The 16,419-nt window shown below is 42.8% G+C and overlaps 1 protein-coding gene across 2 annotated transcripts in view; it reads left to right on the top strand.

Moving 5' to 3' along the window:
* Positions 1 to 16,419, top strand: part of prkd2 (protein kinase D2) — an 82,793-nt gene that overhangs the window by 24,235 nt on the left and 42,139 nt on the right. The window contains exon 2 of one of the 2 annotated variants that reach the window (XM_060943222.1): positions 13,946 to 14,084. In XM_060943222.1, the coding sequence (XP_060799205.1) occupies positions 13,946 to 14,084 (139 nt within the window). Of the gene's footprint in view, positions 1 to 13,945; positions 14,085 to 16,419 lie in introns of those variants that run through there. The other variant, XM_060943223.1, reaches the window with a different exon arrangement.

Genomic DNA, 16,419 nt, shown 5'->3' on the forward strand with positions numbered 1-16,419 from the left:
CTAAAAAGCAGATACGTGTGTGGCCAGAGGGGTCATCAGAGGCACTCCAGGACTGTTTTTCGACCACTGACTGGAGCATGATCAGACAGGTGGCCACCTACAACAACTCCACAGATCTACAAGAGTACATGGAGACCGTCACTGCCTACATGAGAAAGTGCATGGATGACGTTACGGTCACCAGAACCATCTCCATTCGGGCCAATCAGAAACCATGGCTGACAGGGGAAGTCCACAGGCTCCTGGGGACTCGGAACACCGCCTTCAGAGCTGGGGACGAGGTGGGCCTGAGGACTGCTAGAGCCAACCTGTCTCGAGGCATCAGGGTGGCTAAGAGACAGTATTCAAGGTACATTGCTGACTATTTCAATGACAGCAGAGACACCAGGAGCCTGTGGTGGGGGATTCAGACCATCACAGATTACAAGCCCTCGCCGCTGACCTGTGACTACTCCATGTCTCTGCTGAATCAGTTGAATGACTTCTTTGCTCGGTTTGAGGCAGACAATAGCACCACGGCACAGAAGACCCCACCACCTCCCGGTGACCAGGTGTTGACGCTGTCCCCAGACAGCGTGAGGAGAGCTCTCAGGACAACAAATGTACGGAAAGCCCCGGGTCCTGATAACATTCCTGGTCGTGTCCTGAGAGACTGTGCTGAGGAGCTCACAGATGTCTTTACAGACATCTTCAACATCTCATTGAGCCAGGCTGTTGTCCCCATGTGCCTCAAAACCACCACCATCATCCCGGTCCAGAAGAAGCCGTCTCCCTCCTGCTTCAATGACTACCGCCCTGTCGCACTCACTCCCATCCTCATGAAGTGCTTCGAGCGGCTAGTCATGCGGCATATCAAGTCTGCCCTCCCCCCCACCCTGGACCCTTTCCAGTTTGCATATCAGTCCAACCGTTCGACCGATGATGCCATCTCCACTGCCCTCCACTCAGCCCTCACCCACCTGGAGACAAAAGACTCGTATGTCAGAATGCTGTTCATAGCATTCAACACAATCATTCCTCAGCAGCTCATCCATAAACTGGACCAGCTGGGACTCAACACCTCCCTGTGCAACTGGCTGCTGGACTTCCTGATGGGGAGACCACAGGCTGTACAGATCAGCAGCAACTCCTCCAGCATCATCACATTGAACACGGGGGCCCCCCAAGTATGTGTGCTGAGCCCCCTCCTCTTCACTCTGCTGACCCACGACTGCACACCAACATCCAGCTCAAATCTCTTCATTAAGTTTGCAGATGACACGACTGTAGTGGGTCTCATCAACAATGGCAATGAGACAATCTACAGGAGTGAGATGAGCCGCTTGGCCATGTGGTGCAAGGACAACAATCTCCGCCTGAATGTGAAGAAGACGAAGGAGATTGTTGTGGACTTCAGGAGAGTGCACACCCAGCATGCTCCACTATCTATCGACGGTGCTGCAGTGGAGAGGGTGAGCAGCACCAAGTTTCTGGGTGTGCACATCTCTGAAGACCTGTCCTGGAACAACACCACCGCATCACTGGCCAAAAAAGCCCAACAGCATCTGTACTTCCTCCGCAAACTGAGGAGAGCAAGAGTCCTGGTCCCCATCATGCACACTTTCTACAGAGGCACCATCGAAAACATCCTGACCAGCTGCATCACCATGTGGTACGGCGCCTGCACCGTGTCCTGCTGCAAGACTCTGCAGCACATCGTGAGAGCAGCTGAGAGGATCATTGGTGTCTCTCTCCCTTCTCTAATGGATATATATAACTCCCACCTCACCCGCAAAGCCATCAGGATTGCAGGTGACCCCACCCACCCATCTCACAGCCTCTTCAGCCTGCTGCCGTCGGGGAGGAGACTGCGGAGTCTCCAGGCCAAAACCAGCAGGCTCAAGGACAGTTTCTTTCACCAGGCGGTCAGGAGGCTCAACTCCCTCCCTGTTCTGCCCCTCCTCCCCCCTCCGCCCCCTGCCAAGATTCTGCCCGCACACCCCCCTGCCCCCCCTTCAGCATCTGACAAAACACACACACACACACACACACACACACACACACACACACACACACACACACACACACTCTCAATGTTCATTAACACACTGAACTTAGGGACTGCACATTTCACTTTACCTCGCTCATTTGCACTATTCCGCACTACCTCACCTAAACAGCTATTAGTTTATTGTTTATTCTGCTTATCTCATGTTTACCTGCTATACCTCAAGTGCCCTTGACTGTTTATTTGCTTCAATTTATGTGTGTGTGTGTGTGTGTGTGTGTGTGTGTGTGTGTATATACATATGAGTGTTTAGTCTATGTCCAGTTCATATCTAGAGTGGTTATACTGTTTGTATTGTTTATTTAATTATTCTATTTTTTATTTATTGCATTGCCTGTTTGCACCGTGGGTCAGAGAGGACTGTAATTTCATCTGTGCTGTATGTCAAGCATGTATAGCATATTTGACAATAAAGTTGACTTGACTTGACTTTACCATTACTTCATAAAACTGGCTTGAGTCATTCACATCCTCACGATCTCATTCAGGCTGAATGCCAAAACAGAGACCTGCCTGTCAAGGGGACAGTTGTAATACAGCAGAGTTAACTGCAGTTTTGTAATTATCTTTATGCCATCATGCACAATAGGCAATAGGAGGCAACAGGAGAGAGCGTGCACAGTTGTCTCATCTCATCTCATTATCTCTAGCCGCTTTATCCTTCTACAGGGTCGCAGGCAAGCTGGAGCCTATCCCAGCTGACTATGGGCGAAAGGCGGGGTACACCCTGGACAAGTCGCCAGGTCATCACAGGGCTGACACATAGACACAGACAACCATTCACACTCACATTCACACCTACGGTCAATTTAGAGTCACCAGTTAACCTAACCTGCATGTCTTTGGACTGTGGGGGAAACCGGAGCACCCGGAGGAAACCCACGCGGACACGGGGAGAACATGCAAACTCCACACAGAAAGGCCCTCGCCGGCCCCAGGGCTCGAACCCAGGACCTTCTTGCTGTGAGGCGACAGCGCTAACCACTACACCACCGCGTGCACAGTTGTAACATGACATAATTGGTCCACACTTGTTTTCCTTAAATGCACACATGCAACTGTGGTGATGTGCAAATATAAGAGTGTGACTTTAATACGTCCGTTTTGGAAAAAAAACAAAACAACCCACAACGTAGTGGATCAAACTACAAATCATAGTCTTGTTGAAGACAAATACTCAGAAAACTTGTTTTGTTCATATAATAATAATAATAATAATAATAATAATATCAATTGGTATAGTAATTGGTATCAGTGGTACAGTAGTGTTATTGATAGACAGCTGAAAGTCTATAGAAGTACAGTACATCTACATACAGAGAAATGTGATTCCAAGTGCCTTTAGTATGTGTCGGTCCCAGCATTCTGTCCTATACAGAACTGCTTTTGGGTCTATAGAATAGAAATCAGGAATGGCGGTGGGGGAATCTATTGTGTTGTTCTTTGCATGCCAAAAGAGGGGGAGAAGGTGACAGGCGAGGGATATGAAAACATTATCTTCACCCATTGCTCTCTTCTGAGGACAATAGAATCATGACTTGATTGATGTGTATTTACACATTTGACAAATCAATCTATGAATACTGTAATCTACTGCAGATGGCAAACACCCATCTTATTAGCATATTACACTCTGCTGAGGATGAGAGTGTTATTCAAGATACCGTTACTGTCTTGTATTCAATGTGAGAATCACACAAGTGCTGATACTGATTATAGCTGAGGACAGGATTCACTCAGTCCCACTGTTGTACTCTACTGTGGATGGGAATAACTCAAAGCTTTCCAGCGCTGTGTTCTACGGTGTTCTATTCCACAATCAGGAAAAGTATCTGACCCCGTCAAGTGTTCCTGATTGGTAAACAAAACACATGACACAGTGACAAACCTTTGGGGGGAGGAAAGCCCATGCATTTGGAGGCCTGGCCCACCCCAAAAATATATCTAGGGGTTATACTGCGGTCTCATTAATATTAAATTTACATAACCCAGTTCTTACTTGCTGAGAGTTGCCATTTTACGAAGCTGCATTGATTGATGTTGCAACTGGGGTCAACATTTCTGTGCAATATGTAGCTGTGTAGCAGGCTGGTTCAATAAAAAGAGTTCTTCTTAATAATAATAATAATAATAATAATAAGTCAACTGCAACCAAAGCCATCTCTGGAAAAACTGAAACGTTACACACCACAGTGAGAAAATGTTCCAGTTGCATACAACGCTTGTGTAGACGGAGTGTGCACACTTAAAAATGTGCCTGACCTCTTGTGAACAACATTAAGGTGGAGCCATGGTCTATTCAGCAAAACAGCTTCCTGTCAGGTGTGTTGCAGTGTCCTGTGTAATGGATACAGTGATAGAAAAGTATGAAGACTTCAATTTGCCTCCTATTCCAGAGCTACTGTCTCCATCCTGTCTGTAAACTGCACTGGACAGTGAATGTCTGTTCACAAACATACTGACTTCTGTCCTGCTATCAGTGTTCCATATTAGCTGAACCACCTATGTGTCAATTTTCCAATCTCTGGGCACGGCCTTGCTGTCTGATTGCAAGTCTCTTCATGAAACTCTCAGGTGCAACATCTGCCCATGTCACGAGCTTGCTTGCCCACCTCAACATCAATGTCTAGAAATGGAAGTACACACAGACTGTGCCGTTGCAGGGACTCCAAACAAGATCCATGCCCTAATTATTTGGGACCTACTCATGCTTCATGTGTTGCTATCAGCAATATGCTGCAGTTATGGCAAGGTTCAGCAAGTAAATTCTCAGGTCCCAAATTAATTGGTTATAGATCATGTCCCTTATCTAACCCAATCAGGATTTGACAGAACAAACAGCTCACCTGCCCTGGAAATAGAACAGGTTGGGAAAGTTGTTAAAGTATAATAATTCACAGACATACTCCATCCATTATCCGTAACCGCTTATCCTGTGCAGGGTCACAGGCAAGCTGGAGCCCATCCTAGCTGAATATGGGTGAGAGCATGGGCGTCGCCACCATTGAATGTGAAGGGGACGTGTCCTCCACATTTAACATAAAATATTAGTTCACCCAACGCCGTTTCTATTGCTTCGTGAAAGAATCCATTTCACTTGATCGATAAGAGAATACACATACCACTGAACATCCACTCCGGGTTTTCTGGGCGTTACCTACAACAACTCACCGCATGCAAGTGAATCTCAGTGCAAGCAGAGAAATGTTGGTGCAGCTGCTGGAAAGTGGAGGAGGTAACGTCCGCCCTATTGCCACCTCACAATGTCTAGCTTTTGCTAAAACCTTATTCTTTTGTTATGTGCCCTCAAAATTAACCCTAGGCCACGTTAAATTAATATTCAACTAAACAGTGAAATAAGCTTAGCCTAATGGGGTATTCTTGGTTGATGATGAATTGTTTGCAGTATTTGCTCCTCCCCAGACACAATGGACATAAGGACATTCTTTACAAAGAAGTGGAAAGTCAGTCAAAATTTCCCCACAGGACAGGTTTTTTTGTCCCAATGGAAATGTTAGTGCAGTTAGCTGGCTAGTCAATGTTAGGAGATGTATCAGCTAGCTTAACGTTAGCTATCATTTAATTCAAACCCAGTAGGCCTGCCTTACTGTAATGCCAAGAATGAGGTCAAGTCTGCTCTGATGATATTTATTGATTCCCTGTTGTGATTTAAAGAACTTGTTTTGTCTGGTCTTTGCCAGTTTTCTGGAAAGTAAGATGGGAAATCAGTGTATGGGGAAGGAATAGTAGAAAGGAAAGCAATGGAGAGAGATGGATGTTATTCCAGGTGGATTGTGAAGGAAAGTTATGAAGTGGTAGAAATTGTGGTGGCACCAATGTAAGAAGGAGTTATAGCTATAAATCTGTTTGTTACACTAATCTGTAAATGCTACTGTAGTACCACCATTGCATGTTGGTTGACAAAACTGCACTTGTTCATTGTGTGAATTTCTCTTTTATGTGTCGTTGCTTGACCCAGTGTAATTTTGTGTTATAAAGTTTGCATAATGCCATGCCATTTTTGTTATGAGTATCACTAAATCAGAAAAAAGTAAAATGCACCCACTAAAGTCACTGTTGGTGGTGAACAAAATTGCACCTGTTCATTGTGTGAAGTTATTTTTTATGTGTCACCGTTGCTTGACACAGTGTGATTTTGTGTTATGAAGTTTGCATGATGCCATGTCATGCCTGTTCATTGTGTGAAATTATGAATATTCTTATTTTTAAACATACAGTTGAGTGTCACTATTGCTTGGCACAGTGGCATGTTGTGTTACATCTAAAACTAAATAAAAAAGGAAACACAAAATAAAAAGTAAAATGCACCCATAAAGTCATTGTTGGTGATAAATTGTGTCACATTCATCTCATTATCTTAGGCGTAGCGGTGGGTTTAAAAACAGGCTGATGAATATATGGACTAGTTGAATGAGGACTTATTGTTGAGTCTCTAAAATAGTCATTGAATTAAGTGACTTTTGTAGGTAAAATTAGGTGTTTAACAACCTGTTAAAAATACACCAGAATGCAGGAAATGGCATCTAATTAATTAAAAATTTTCTGGGGGAGGACCCCCCCCCGCCAGTGTCCCCCCCCCATTAAAAATGCTTCTGACACCCCTGGGTAAGAGGTGGGGTACACCCTGAACAAATCACCAAATCATTGCAGGGCTGACACATAGAGACAAACAAACATTCACACATACAGTCAATTTAGAGTCACCAATTAGCCTAACCTGCATGTCTTTGGACTGTGGGGGAAACCAGAACATCCGGAGGAAACCCACGCAGACACTGGAAGAACATGCAAGCTCCACACAGAAAGGCCCCCATTGGCCGCTGGGCTCGAACCCAGAACCTTCTTGCTGTGAGGTGACAGTGCTAACCACTACACCACTGTGCCACCTCACGAACATACTATTGTCATAAAATTTATTATTCTTCATCTGAGCAGAGACTTCATCAAAGAATATACTGACAGTACAATGGAGAAGTAGGGTTCTCCAATATGCTTGTGCATCTTTAGGAGGCTCTTATGAAGTCCAGGCAGTGGGATGAATCACTGAATGGATATACAGTATACTGGATCTCTATGACTAATTCTTGGCTAATGTACAGGCAGTATGATGTGCACTGGAAGAAAATAATGTTTCAAGAAATTTACCCTGCCTATAGCCGACACATTATGTTCTATCCAAAAGACACCTTCCAGGGTTGGTCCTCCTCCAGTACAGGCTCTGTCACGTCTGCACCTGTTCAGAGTTCGCAGTGGCATTGAAACATGGCCGCCGTGGACTACAACAACCAGTCTGCACCACACCGCGCTCAGTCTCCGGAGTTTTAATCATTCACAGCTGTTCCTGAATACAACTGAAGTATAAAAGGAGACTCAGTTTCACCGTTACCTGAGAAGTACCGCTTACTGTTCCTGTGCCTGATTTTACCAAGCCTTTATTGTTGGTGCTGATTATTTGGTTATTGACCAAGTTTGTTTTTTGATTATCACCTGCAGTCTCTGGCTCTGACATTCTGTTTGTGCCTCGCCTCACCATTACCTGTTTACTGATACTGCCTTTGCCTCACAGTTTGGATCTGTTTAGCAGTGTGCTCTGAATAAACACTTTGTTCTGCTTTTACATCTGTCTATCGCCTGCATACCTGACAGGCTCCATATAAATTCAAGCTCGAGTTGGGTATCTTTCCTGCCAAACACAATAACCTCGGTTTTGTGTCTCTTTAACTGAAGGAAATTTTTAATTCTTCCAACAGTTTATCTGCTACATACACTGACAAAGTGAGTCTATTGGTTTGTAATCATTTGATGAGAAAGATTGATATATTTAAGCATCATCTGCATAACTATGGTAAGCAGTGTTGTTCTGTATGATTAATTGGAGCATATAGAGATTGAATCAAATGGGTCCAAGAATTGATCCCTGTGGGATTCCACGTCATTGTGCTCTTGTCAGATTCACAATATTAGCATTTCCAAAATTTTTGGTAGATACTTTGGTCACTGCATCCTGTGCTCAAAGGAGTATCCTGCTGGAAGAGAATGAAATGTTTTTTCTTGTACCTTCATAGTGAACAACAACAACAACAACAACAACGCTTTGTGGTATAACACCCATAAAAGTAGAGGTCTGCAATACTGGTTTAAAAAAATCTGCTAATAACTATATAACATGGTACAAACTACTCTGTTACATAACCAGTGCATTGTGTAGTGCTGTTTTTGGAGCATCATTTTAAAATAACACAGTCATATGGTAAAATCTTCATGTCATTAAAGCTGTAATATAAAGTGTTGGGGTCCCCCAAGTGAATTAACTGAATAAAGTTTAGGCCAGATATCAGACAAAAGAACAGAAGATGAGGGAACAAAAAGGAGAAAGGGGAGGGCTTTTATAATTCATCACAGTTTTAACAGGTGCAGCTTCCCAAGAAAGACTGTATGAGAAATCCAATCCTCAGGGACACAAAGCACCTTTAGAAACTGTGCTGTGCTGTTTCCAGGCAAATCCTCTGGAGGCACAGATATGATTACAACAGTGTCTATTGTTTGCCTATTGTGCAAACATGCATAGGAACATTGGCATGGGAATACAATGCATGTGCAATCAGACGAAGTGACTGGATAACATATCAAATTGTATTAGAATTTTGTAATTGCAGAAAGACAGCTCCCACAATTTACAATATCACATAATTCATGTAATCTGCATATGCTCAGTTTAGCTCTTATTCCACGTGAGGAAGCAGCACTCTGTAACAAACAGATTTATAAAGTGAAGAAAAAACACATTTTGAGAAAAAGAAATTGTTTTTCTCAAAACAATTTCAAATTTATAAAAGTTTAGTGTAACTAAAGATTTTTTTGACTTTAGTTACACTTGTGATGGGACTGCTTGTCATGAAAACCACAATGTGATCAAAGTGTAGACTTTAAGCTTTAATTCAAGGGGTTTAACAAAAATATATCACATGAACCATTTCAGAAATACAGCAATTTTTATATAGCCCCTCCATTTCAAGAGGCTCAAAAGTAATTGGACAAACTAACAATTATAAATATAAAAATATATACTTTGATGAGGGTGGCACGGTGGTGTAGTGGTTAGTGCTGTCGCCTCACAGCAAGAAGGTCCGGGTTCAAGCCCCGGGGCCGGCGAGGGCCTTTCTGTGTGGAGTTTGCATGTTCTCCCCGTGTCCACGTGGGTTTCCTCTGGGTGCTCCGGTTTCCCCCACAGTCCAAAGACATGCAGGTTAGGTTAACTGGTGGCTCTAAATTGACCGTAGGTGTGAATGTGAGTGTGAATGGTTGTCTGTGTCTATGTGTCAGCCCTGTGATGACCTGGCGACTTGTCCAGGGTGTACCCCGCCTTTCGCCCGTAGTCAGCTGGGATAGGCTCCAGCTTGCCTGTGACCCTGTAGAAGGATAAAGCGGCTAGAGATAATGAGATGAGATGAGATGAGATACTTTGATGAAAAAAATATTTACTTTGAGGAAAATCCTTTACACTCAGTGAGTCTGGAACTCATGCACATCAAATGCTTTGCCAGGCCTTTACTGCACCTCCAGTGGCTGCTTGTTTGGGCCTTTCTGCCTTCAGATTTGTCTTCAGGAAGTGAAAACCATACTAACCTGGGTTGAGGTCGTGTGATTGACCAACCATTTAACCCCTTTGGACATAATGTGTACAGTTGTACACATGAAGTTCCATAGCATGATGTTCCATTGCAATTTTCCTTGTGTCCAAAGGGGTTAAGAACATTCCATTTCTTTGTTTGAAGAAGCTTTTGCAGTATGTTTTGGGTTATTAAACATCTCATTCTCATCTCATTATCTCTAGCCGCTTTATCCTTCTACAGGGTCGCAGGCAAGCTGGAGCCTATCCCAGCTGACTACGGGCGAAAGGCGGGGTACACCCTGGACAAGTCGCCAGGTCATCACAGGGCTGACACATAGACACAGACAACCATTCACACTCACACCTACGGTCAATTTAGAGTCACCAGTTAACCTAACCTGCATGTCTTTGGACTGTGGGGGAAACCGGAGCACCCGGAGGAAACCCACGCGGACACGGGGAGAACATGCAAACTCCACACAGAAAGGCCCTCGCCGGCCCCGGGGCTCGAACCCAGGACCTTCTTGCTGTGAGGCGACAGCGCTAACCACTACACCACCGTGCCGCCCCATATTTGTATATGTAAATACTTAATTTATTTTAATTTATCTAGAAGTTTTCCTCTATTTCTTTTCTCTGTTTATCTGTAATGATGCTGCTGGAATCTTAATTTCCTTGAGGGAACCCTCCCAAAGGGATCAATAAAGTTTTATCTAATCTAATCTAATCTAATCTAATCTAATCTAATCTAATCTGTACTCTGAAGCACAGTCCTATCAATTTTGATGCATTTGACTGAATCTAATCAGAACGCTGAGCTTTATGTACATCAGAATTCATCCTGCTACTTCTATCAAGAGTAACATCAATAAACACCAGTGGGCCAGTTTCACTGGCAGCCAGTATTTTCTAACATGCAGTGTCCTGGTCAGTCAAGATCTCCTTTGGGAAAAGTCTGAAGAGTAGCTTTGCAAAGTTGTGTGAAGAGTCATGGCTTCCAGGTATCACATTGCTTAAGCCAGAAAAACTAATACAAAGCAATGCACTTGTGCACTCTATTCAATGATCCAACTCCATATCAATTCAATTGAAGGAGATCTTGATCAGTGGGAGCGGACACAGTAGTGCTTTTTGGGGTGGCTTGTGGATTCACCAGCTGACTTTTGTGATATGCCTCACACCACCTGTGTACACTGAATGCTCGGTAATAGAAATGGACCATGAGATAGTGCCTTAACATGCAAGAAATACCTAGCTGTAAGATTATGATGAGCTGTAGGAAAATGCCCCTTGGTAAAAATAATTGGATTGTCTCTTCCTTAGTTTGAGTCCTGCATCACTTGATATATCCTATCCTTAATAATAATAATAATAATAAAAAGGTGGGATAATGCACCTTTTGGCTGGATTTGCTAACCATCAATTATTTTCGCTGAGTTGAAGGCATGCCTCAGGGTTTCAGCATGTGACACTTCCAAGGGGAAATCCCTGAGAATAATCCCTGCAAAAGGTGAATGGTAAGAGCTTTCTCCAATGAAACCAGAGTGGTGGGGGGGAGAGAGAGAGAGAGAGAGAGAGAGAGAATGCAGATGACACCAGGCAATCCTCCACTAACTCAATGGCTCGGTCTAGTGACTCCAGTCAGTGCCACTGGAGCCACTCCACTGTTCTAGACAGAAGCTGTGCAATGAACTGCTCCAATACCAGCAGAATAAGGATTCCTTCAGTGTCCAGCTCCTCTGCCAAGATGAATCTGAGCTGCTGTGCAAAGATGAACAGGTGGCCAACTTCCGAGTTTCATGGATGCAAATAATTATTGATGTTCTTCCAGGCTCTGGTCATTTATTGCAGTACTGCCTTCTTCACATTATGGTACGGCAGTCTGAAGAGTGCCACAAAGGCCTCCAGATTGTCTGTGGAGGACATCTTCAAGCATCAGGGCCAGGTCAGCTGGAGTGGCTACTGATTGAGGACCTGCAGCTGCAGGAGCAGTTGGTTGCAGCAACATCTGAAGTACCCGACGGTCCTCAGCTTGCACTGTTGTTGTTCAAGGCATAGGTCAACAAGGGCCTGATGTATCTGGTGGAGTGTGGAGAGGGACTCAATTATCTCACTGAGTAGGGTGGTTTCTATTGACATGTCTGGCAATAAATGCTAGGTTTAAGCACCACTGTAGAACTTTGTGTGTTGGGGGGTGAAGGAGGAGGACTTAGGGGACAGGTGAATTTTTATGGATCTTTTCTTAATCCTTTTTTAAATTTCTACTGCAAGCATTTTTCAGCACATGCCTCTTCTACTTCAAAATCAAAAGAAACCTATCTTACAGCCTAGTGAAAGGAAAACACACCTAACAAGACTGCTGGTAATAACACACAAGTGGGAACAATCACATTTTGTCTGCCAATGCAATCTGCCCCCTCTCTCTATCTACAACCAACACTCAACCATTCCCCCTCTGTCAAGTCTCCATTACAGATGACCAACACACACAGTTTAGGTGAAATAAAACTGTTGCAGCAAATCCGAAATGAAACTGCTGGTAAACTAGAATAGCACTCAGACGAGTGCATCCCTCTGCCAAGCCATGTATCATCAAAATCAAATCACTTGGGCCTAAGATAATACTAAAGCTGTCCACCAAATTTAATCAAAACCCGTTCACTACTTTTTGAGTTGTACCATAAGTTGGCCTAGTGGTTATCGTGTCCGCCGGGAGATCGCGAGTTCTATTTGCGGTCGGGTCGTACCAAAGACCATCATAAAAATGGTACCTACTGCAAATGGCAAGGCAAGCTGCAATAGAGATGCGAGTGGGGAGTCAAACTTTCGTGGTTACCAGAGGACTAGCCCCCCACTGTAACCCTAGCTGTATAGGCGAGAGGCAGAGGGCTATGGAAACGGAGATCGGCGCTGCCCGATTGCATGGCATGGGAAGGACTTTAGACTTTTTGAGTTATGTTGGGAACAGACAAAAAAATAAAAATAAAATCCTGGATCCGCATATATATTCGGATTTGCATCAAAATCTAATCAATTGTTCCTTGACCCATGGCCCACATTTCCTCCAAATTCATCAAAATCTATTCCTTACTTTTTGAGTTATGTTGGAAAAAGACAAACGCACAAATGTAGGTGAAAACAAAACCTCATCCAACACAGCTGGAGAGGTAATTATGCCAGTTTTAAACATTCTGTACATAGAAAAATGAAATATTTCTTTAAAGTGTTTTGTGATTATAGCATTTTACTGCATGGCAAACATTTCATTTTATAATTAGGATTAAAAATGTATATGGGTATTATAAAGTTCACATATAAACTAATTGTGAACTATAGTAATAGGATGACCTGCAATAATATGGAAAAAAATTTTATTTGAAAACAAATATCTAACAAGTGCATTGAATGAAATTAAAGTACAGTTTAAGTTAATGTGTATTTTACTCTGTTAGTTTTCATTAGAGCAGTCACAAAACACCTTCACTACTCTCAGGTCTTAAGTAGCATTTCCACAACACAGATTATGTTAAAGTGCATATTCTGGACCAATTTCATATTTTTTTATATGAAAGTATGTCCCTTTACACACTCATCCAGAAGGGTAATTTTGCACAAGGCCATCTGTCTACAGCAGAAAAAAATAAAATAACAAAACGCGTCTGGAAAAATCCCAAGGGAGTCTGGAGCCAGATTCGTGGCGTTACCTGCGGAAGCGCCAGCAGGCTGCGAGAGCTTTGCATGGTTTCAGTGCACAGCCTGTGTAGACCAAGCGCTCCCATTTCTCTCTCATTGTCCGGTCTTTTGGGAAACGCTGAGTACTAATCCCATCAAGATTGGTGTTGCTACACCCTCCTACAATACATCTGTTAACCGTTTTAATAATTATGCGATAAAGTTAAAGAAATTTGCAGAAAACCACCAGGTCGTTTTCTCATAAACAAACCAGCGCTGATGTAGGATTCAGAAGGAGGCGTCCCGCAGATGACGTCACGAAAATCAATGTTTCCCAGGAAATCCAAATGCCAAGTTTTTTCAGAGGCGGACCAATTCGCCTCAAAAGGCTTGATTTCAACTGAATTTTTCTGGTATTGCGCAAGGTAAAAAAATTGCAGAGAATGCAGAATGTTACAGATATTTGACCAAAGTTTAATATAAAATAGGAGAATTACATTGATCTTGCTCCTGAATTTACCCGTGATATGCACTTTAATGTTGGGGATGTTAATCTCTCTCTCTCTCTCTCTCTCTCTCTCTCTCTCTCTCAGTTCCCCGAGTGTGGTTTCTATGGAATCTATGACAAAATCCTTCTTTTCAAGCATGACACAGGCACTAATAACATCCTTCAGTTGGTCAAGGCTGCGACTGATATCCAGGAGGGTGATCTTGTGGAGGTGGTGCTGTCTGGTGAGTAAATGTACCTTTCAGTTGTTCAATAGTCAGCTGTAGTCAACCTCAAGAGACACACACCAAAGAAGCAGCTTTCTTTCCTGACAGACAGTAAACTGTCAGAAATTACAGAGCATCCACTCAAAAATTAGTGCAACATTATTGCAAGCAATGCTGTTTTCAGTGTAGCCTCATTAACGTAACCTACCGTAAGTGATGGAGCCACCTGTGAGCTCCAGGGTCCACAGTTCCGTCCTGATTCTGAGTCTGTGCATATTCTCGCAGTGTCGGTTTCTTCCCACCATCTAAAAGTATGCTGAGGATGAAAGAATGATTGAATGAAAAAACATTTAAAAACACCTAAACATAAGAAAAACAATAAAAATGTAGTGTTTAGATTTGTTTAAAAATACTGACATGTCCACTTACACTGCATTTTTCTCTTTTTTTCAGTTGCCGCTATATTTTTTCAAAGTATGTTTTCTTTTAAAGACAACATATACAGACTACTCTCATCTGATCGGCATGAAATCAGATCAGATGAGAGGATTATAGCATTATCGAGGCATGCCAAGTTCAGAGTAGTGATAGTGAGAGCAGTATAGGTTCAGGCGAAGGCGGCATGGACAGTTAACCCCTAAATCCAGCAGTAGTGCCCTCACACTGAACTGAACATCTGGATGTCTAAGTGGTGCTCCAAAAACAAACAATGTACAATTGGACTGCTTTTGAGGGCTGGCCTGGCTTTTTTAGGGTGAGACAGTATCCATCCCACTCTGGAAAGTCTTACTGTTATTTCTTACAAGAAAGTTCACTATATTATGACAGACCTTTAATCAGTAACAGTCCACATCCCTGACCAAGTAGCAAACAATAAGGTTAAATCAACTATCTGCTCACTTCCTTGAATCATCACTCATGTCCCATCGTATTGAGACTCTGTGCATTCCTGAGCGAAACATAAACAAACAAACAAACAAACAAACAAACAAACAAACAAACAAACAAACAAACAAACAAACAAACAAACAAAAAAGTTGAAATTCTCAGTTCTCAATAATTGACAGAAAATGAGATCCGAACAAATACAGAGCTGGATCCTTAGATCTGAAGCTAGAACAGCAAAATATTAAATCTCTTCAGTATAAATAAATTATTGGAGATGAAAATGGAATTAAAAATAGACTGACTTTCAGATTTTTCAAGTGTGGGTCATAAAAAGAATTTTCCCGACACCCAATTATTTTTGTTTAGTGGACCGAAAGCTACTGAATTCAAATCACAGACTTCCAATTTTATTAGTTTTTTAAAAAATAAAACAAAACAATTCATTAATTTAAGGCCACATGGCCCTAAATTCTCCATTATTTTTTCTTGCTTCACCCCGACAAAAATCAAGATACTACATCATGCATCACGTGGTGGGCTTTCCCCGTTCCCGCAAGGCATTGTGGGATACAAATTTGAAACAGGAGAGAAAAATAAAGTACGTGAGTTTGTGAATGAAATGTGAAAAACTGACTACAGTAACGGAAAGTGAGAAGAAAAGACATTATGTCATGAAGGAAAGGAAACACAGGACCAAACTAATAAATATCAGTGGTCAGTGAGCACCTTGGTGTGATCAGCTGTTCGTTTAGCACGGTCAAGGTAAACCTGTAGATGGCAGTAATGCATCACTGTGGGTGCCAGCTGCTGTAAAACCCAAAAGAAGAAGGAAAAGAAGGTGGTAAACCTGTGCATGTGCACATGGTCTTCCTCGGTCTGCTTGACTGTGTGAAGTGAGCAATTTCATGCACATTATTTGCTCGGGAATCCCTTCAAATTAAATAACTTCCCAGCCACATAATGGCCTGTTTTTTTTTTTTTTTGAGATATTACAGAAATAAACATACATATAGACATGCATGGGTGCAAGTTTTCCGGCATGCGCCGGAAGCTCTGTTTTTTTCAGTTCTGAAAAAGTCATTTTTCCAAATCGTGTAAATCCGTTGAGATTTTCGGGGGGGTGGCCCTCTCACTGTCTCACTCTCAGTGTATTACCGGGTTACTGCGGTACAGTCTCTGCACGAGACAAATCTTTTCATTTCGTCTTCGCCACAAACCTCATTCAATTTATACGCCGCTCACCGACGAGCGGTCCTGACTTGCTCGTTGTTTCACGATGTTATACTTGTGTGATATCATGTTTCACGCACGTAGCATGCTGTTTGACCAAATCAACACAGCTATTCCCATGAGTCGCCATGAGAATTTTAGAGAAAGGCAACGATAAAAACCAGAAGAGAAAGAGTGAGCGCTCTGCTGGCAATTCCCGTCAGTGGAAACGTATCAAAACAAAGTAACAGTAACT

The sequence above is a fragment of the Neoarius graeffei genome, chromosome 16 (assembly GCF_027579695.1).
Source record: "Neoarius graeffei isolate fNeoGra1 chromosome 16, fNeoGra1.pri, whole genome shotgun sequence".
Taxonomy (NCBI): domain Eukaryota; kingdom Metazoa; phylum Chordata; class Actinopteri; order Siluriformes; family Ariidae; genus Neoarius; species Neoarius graeffei.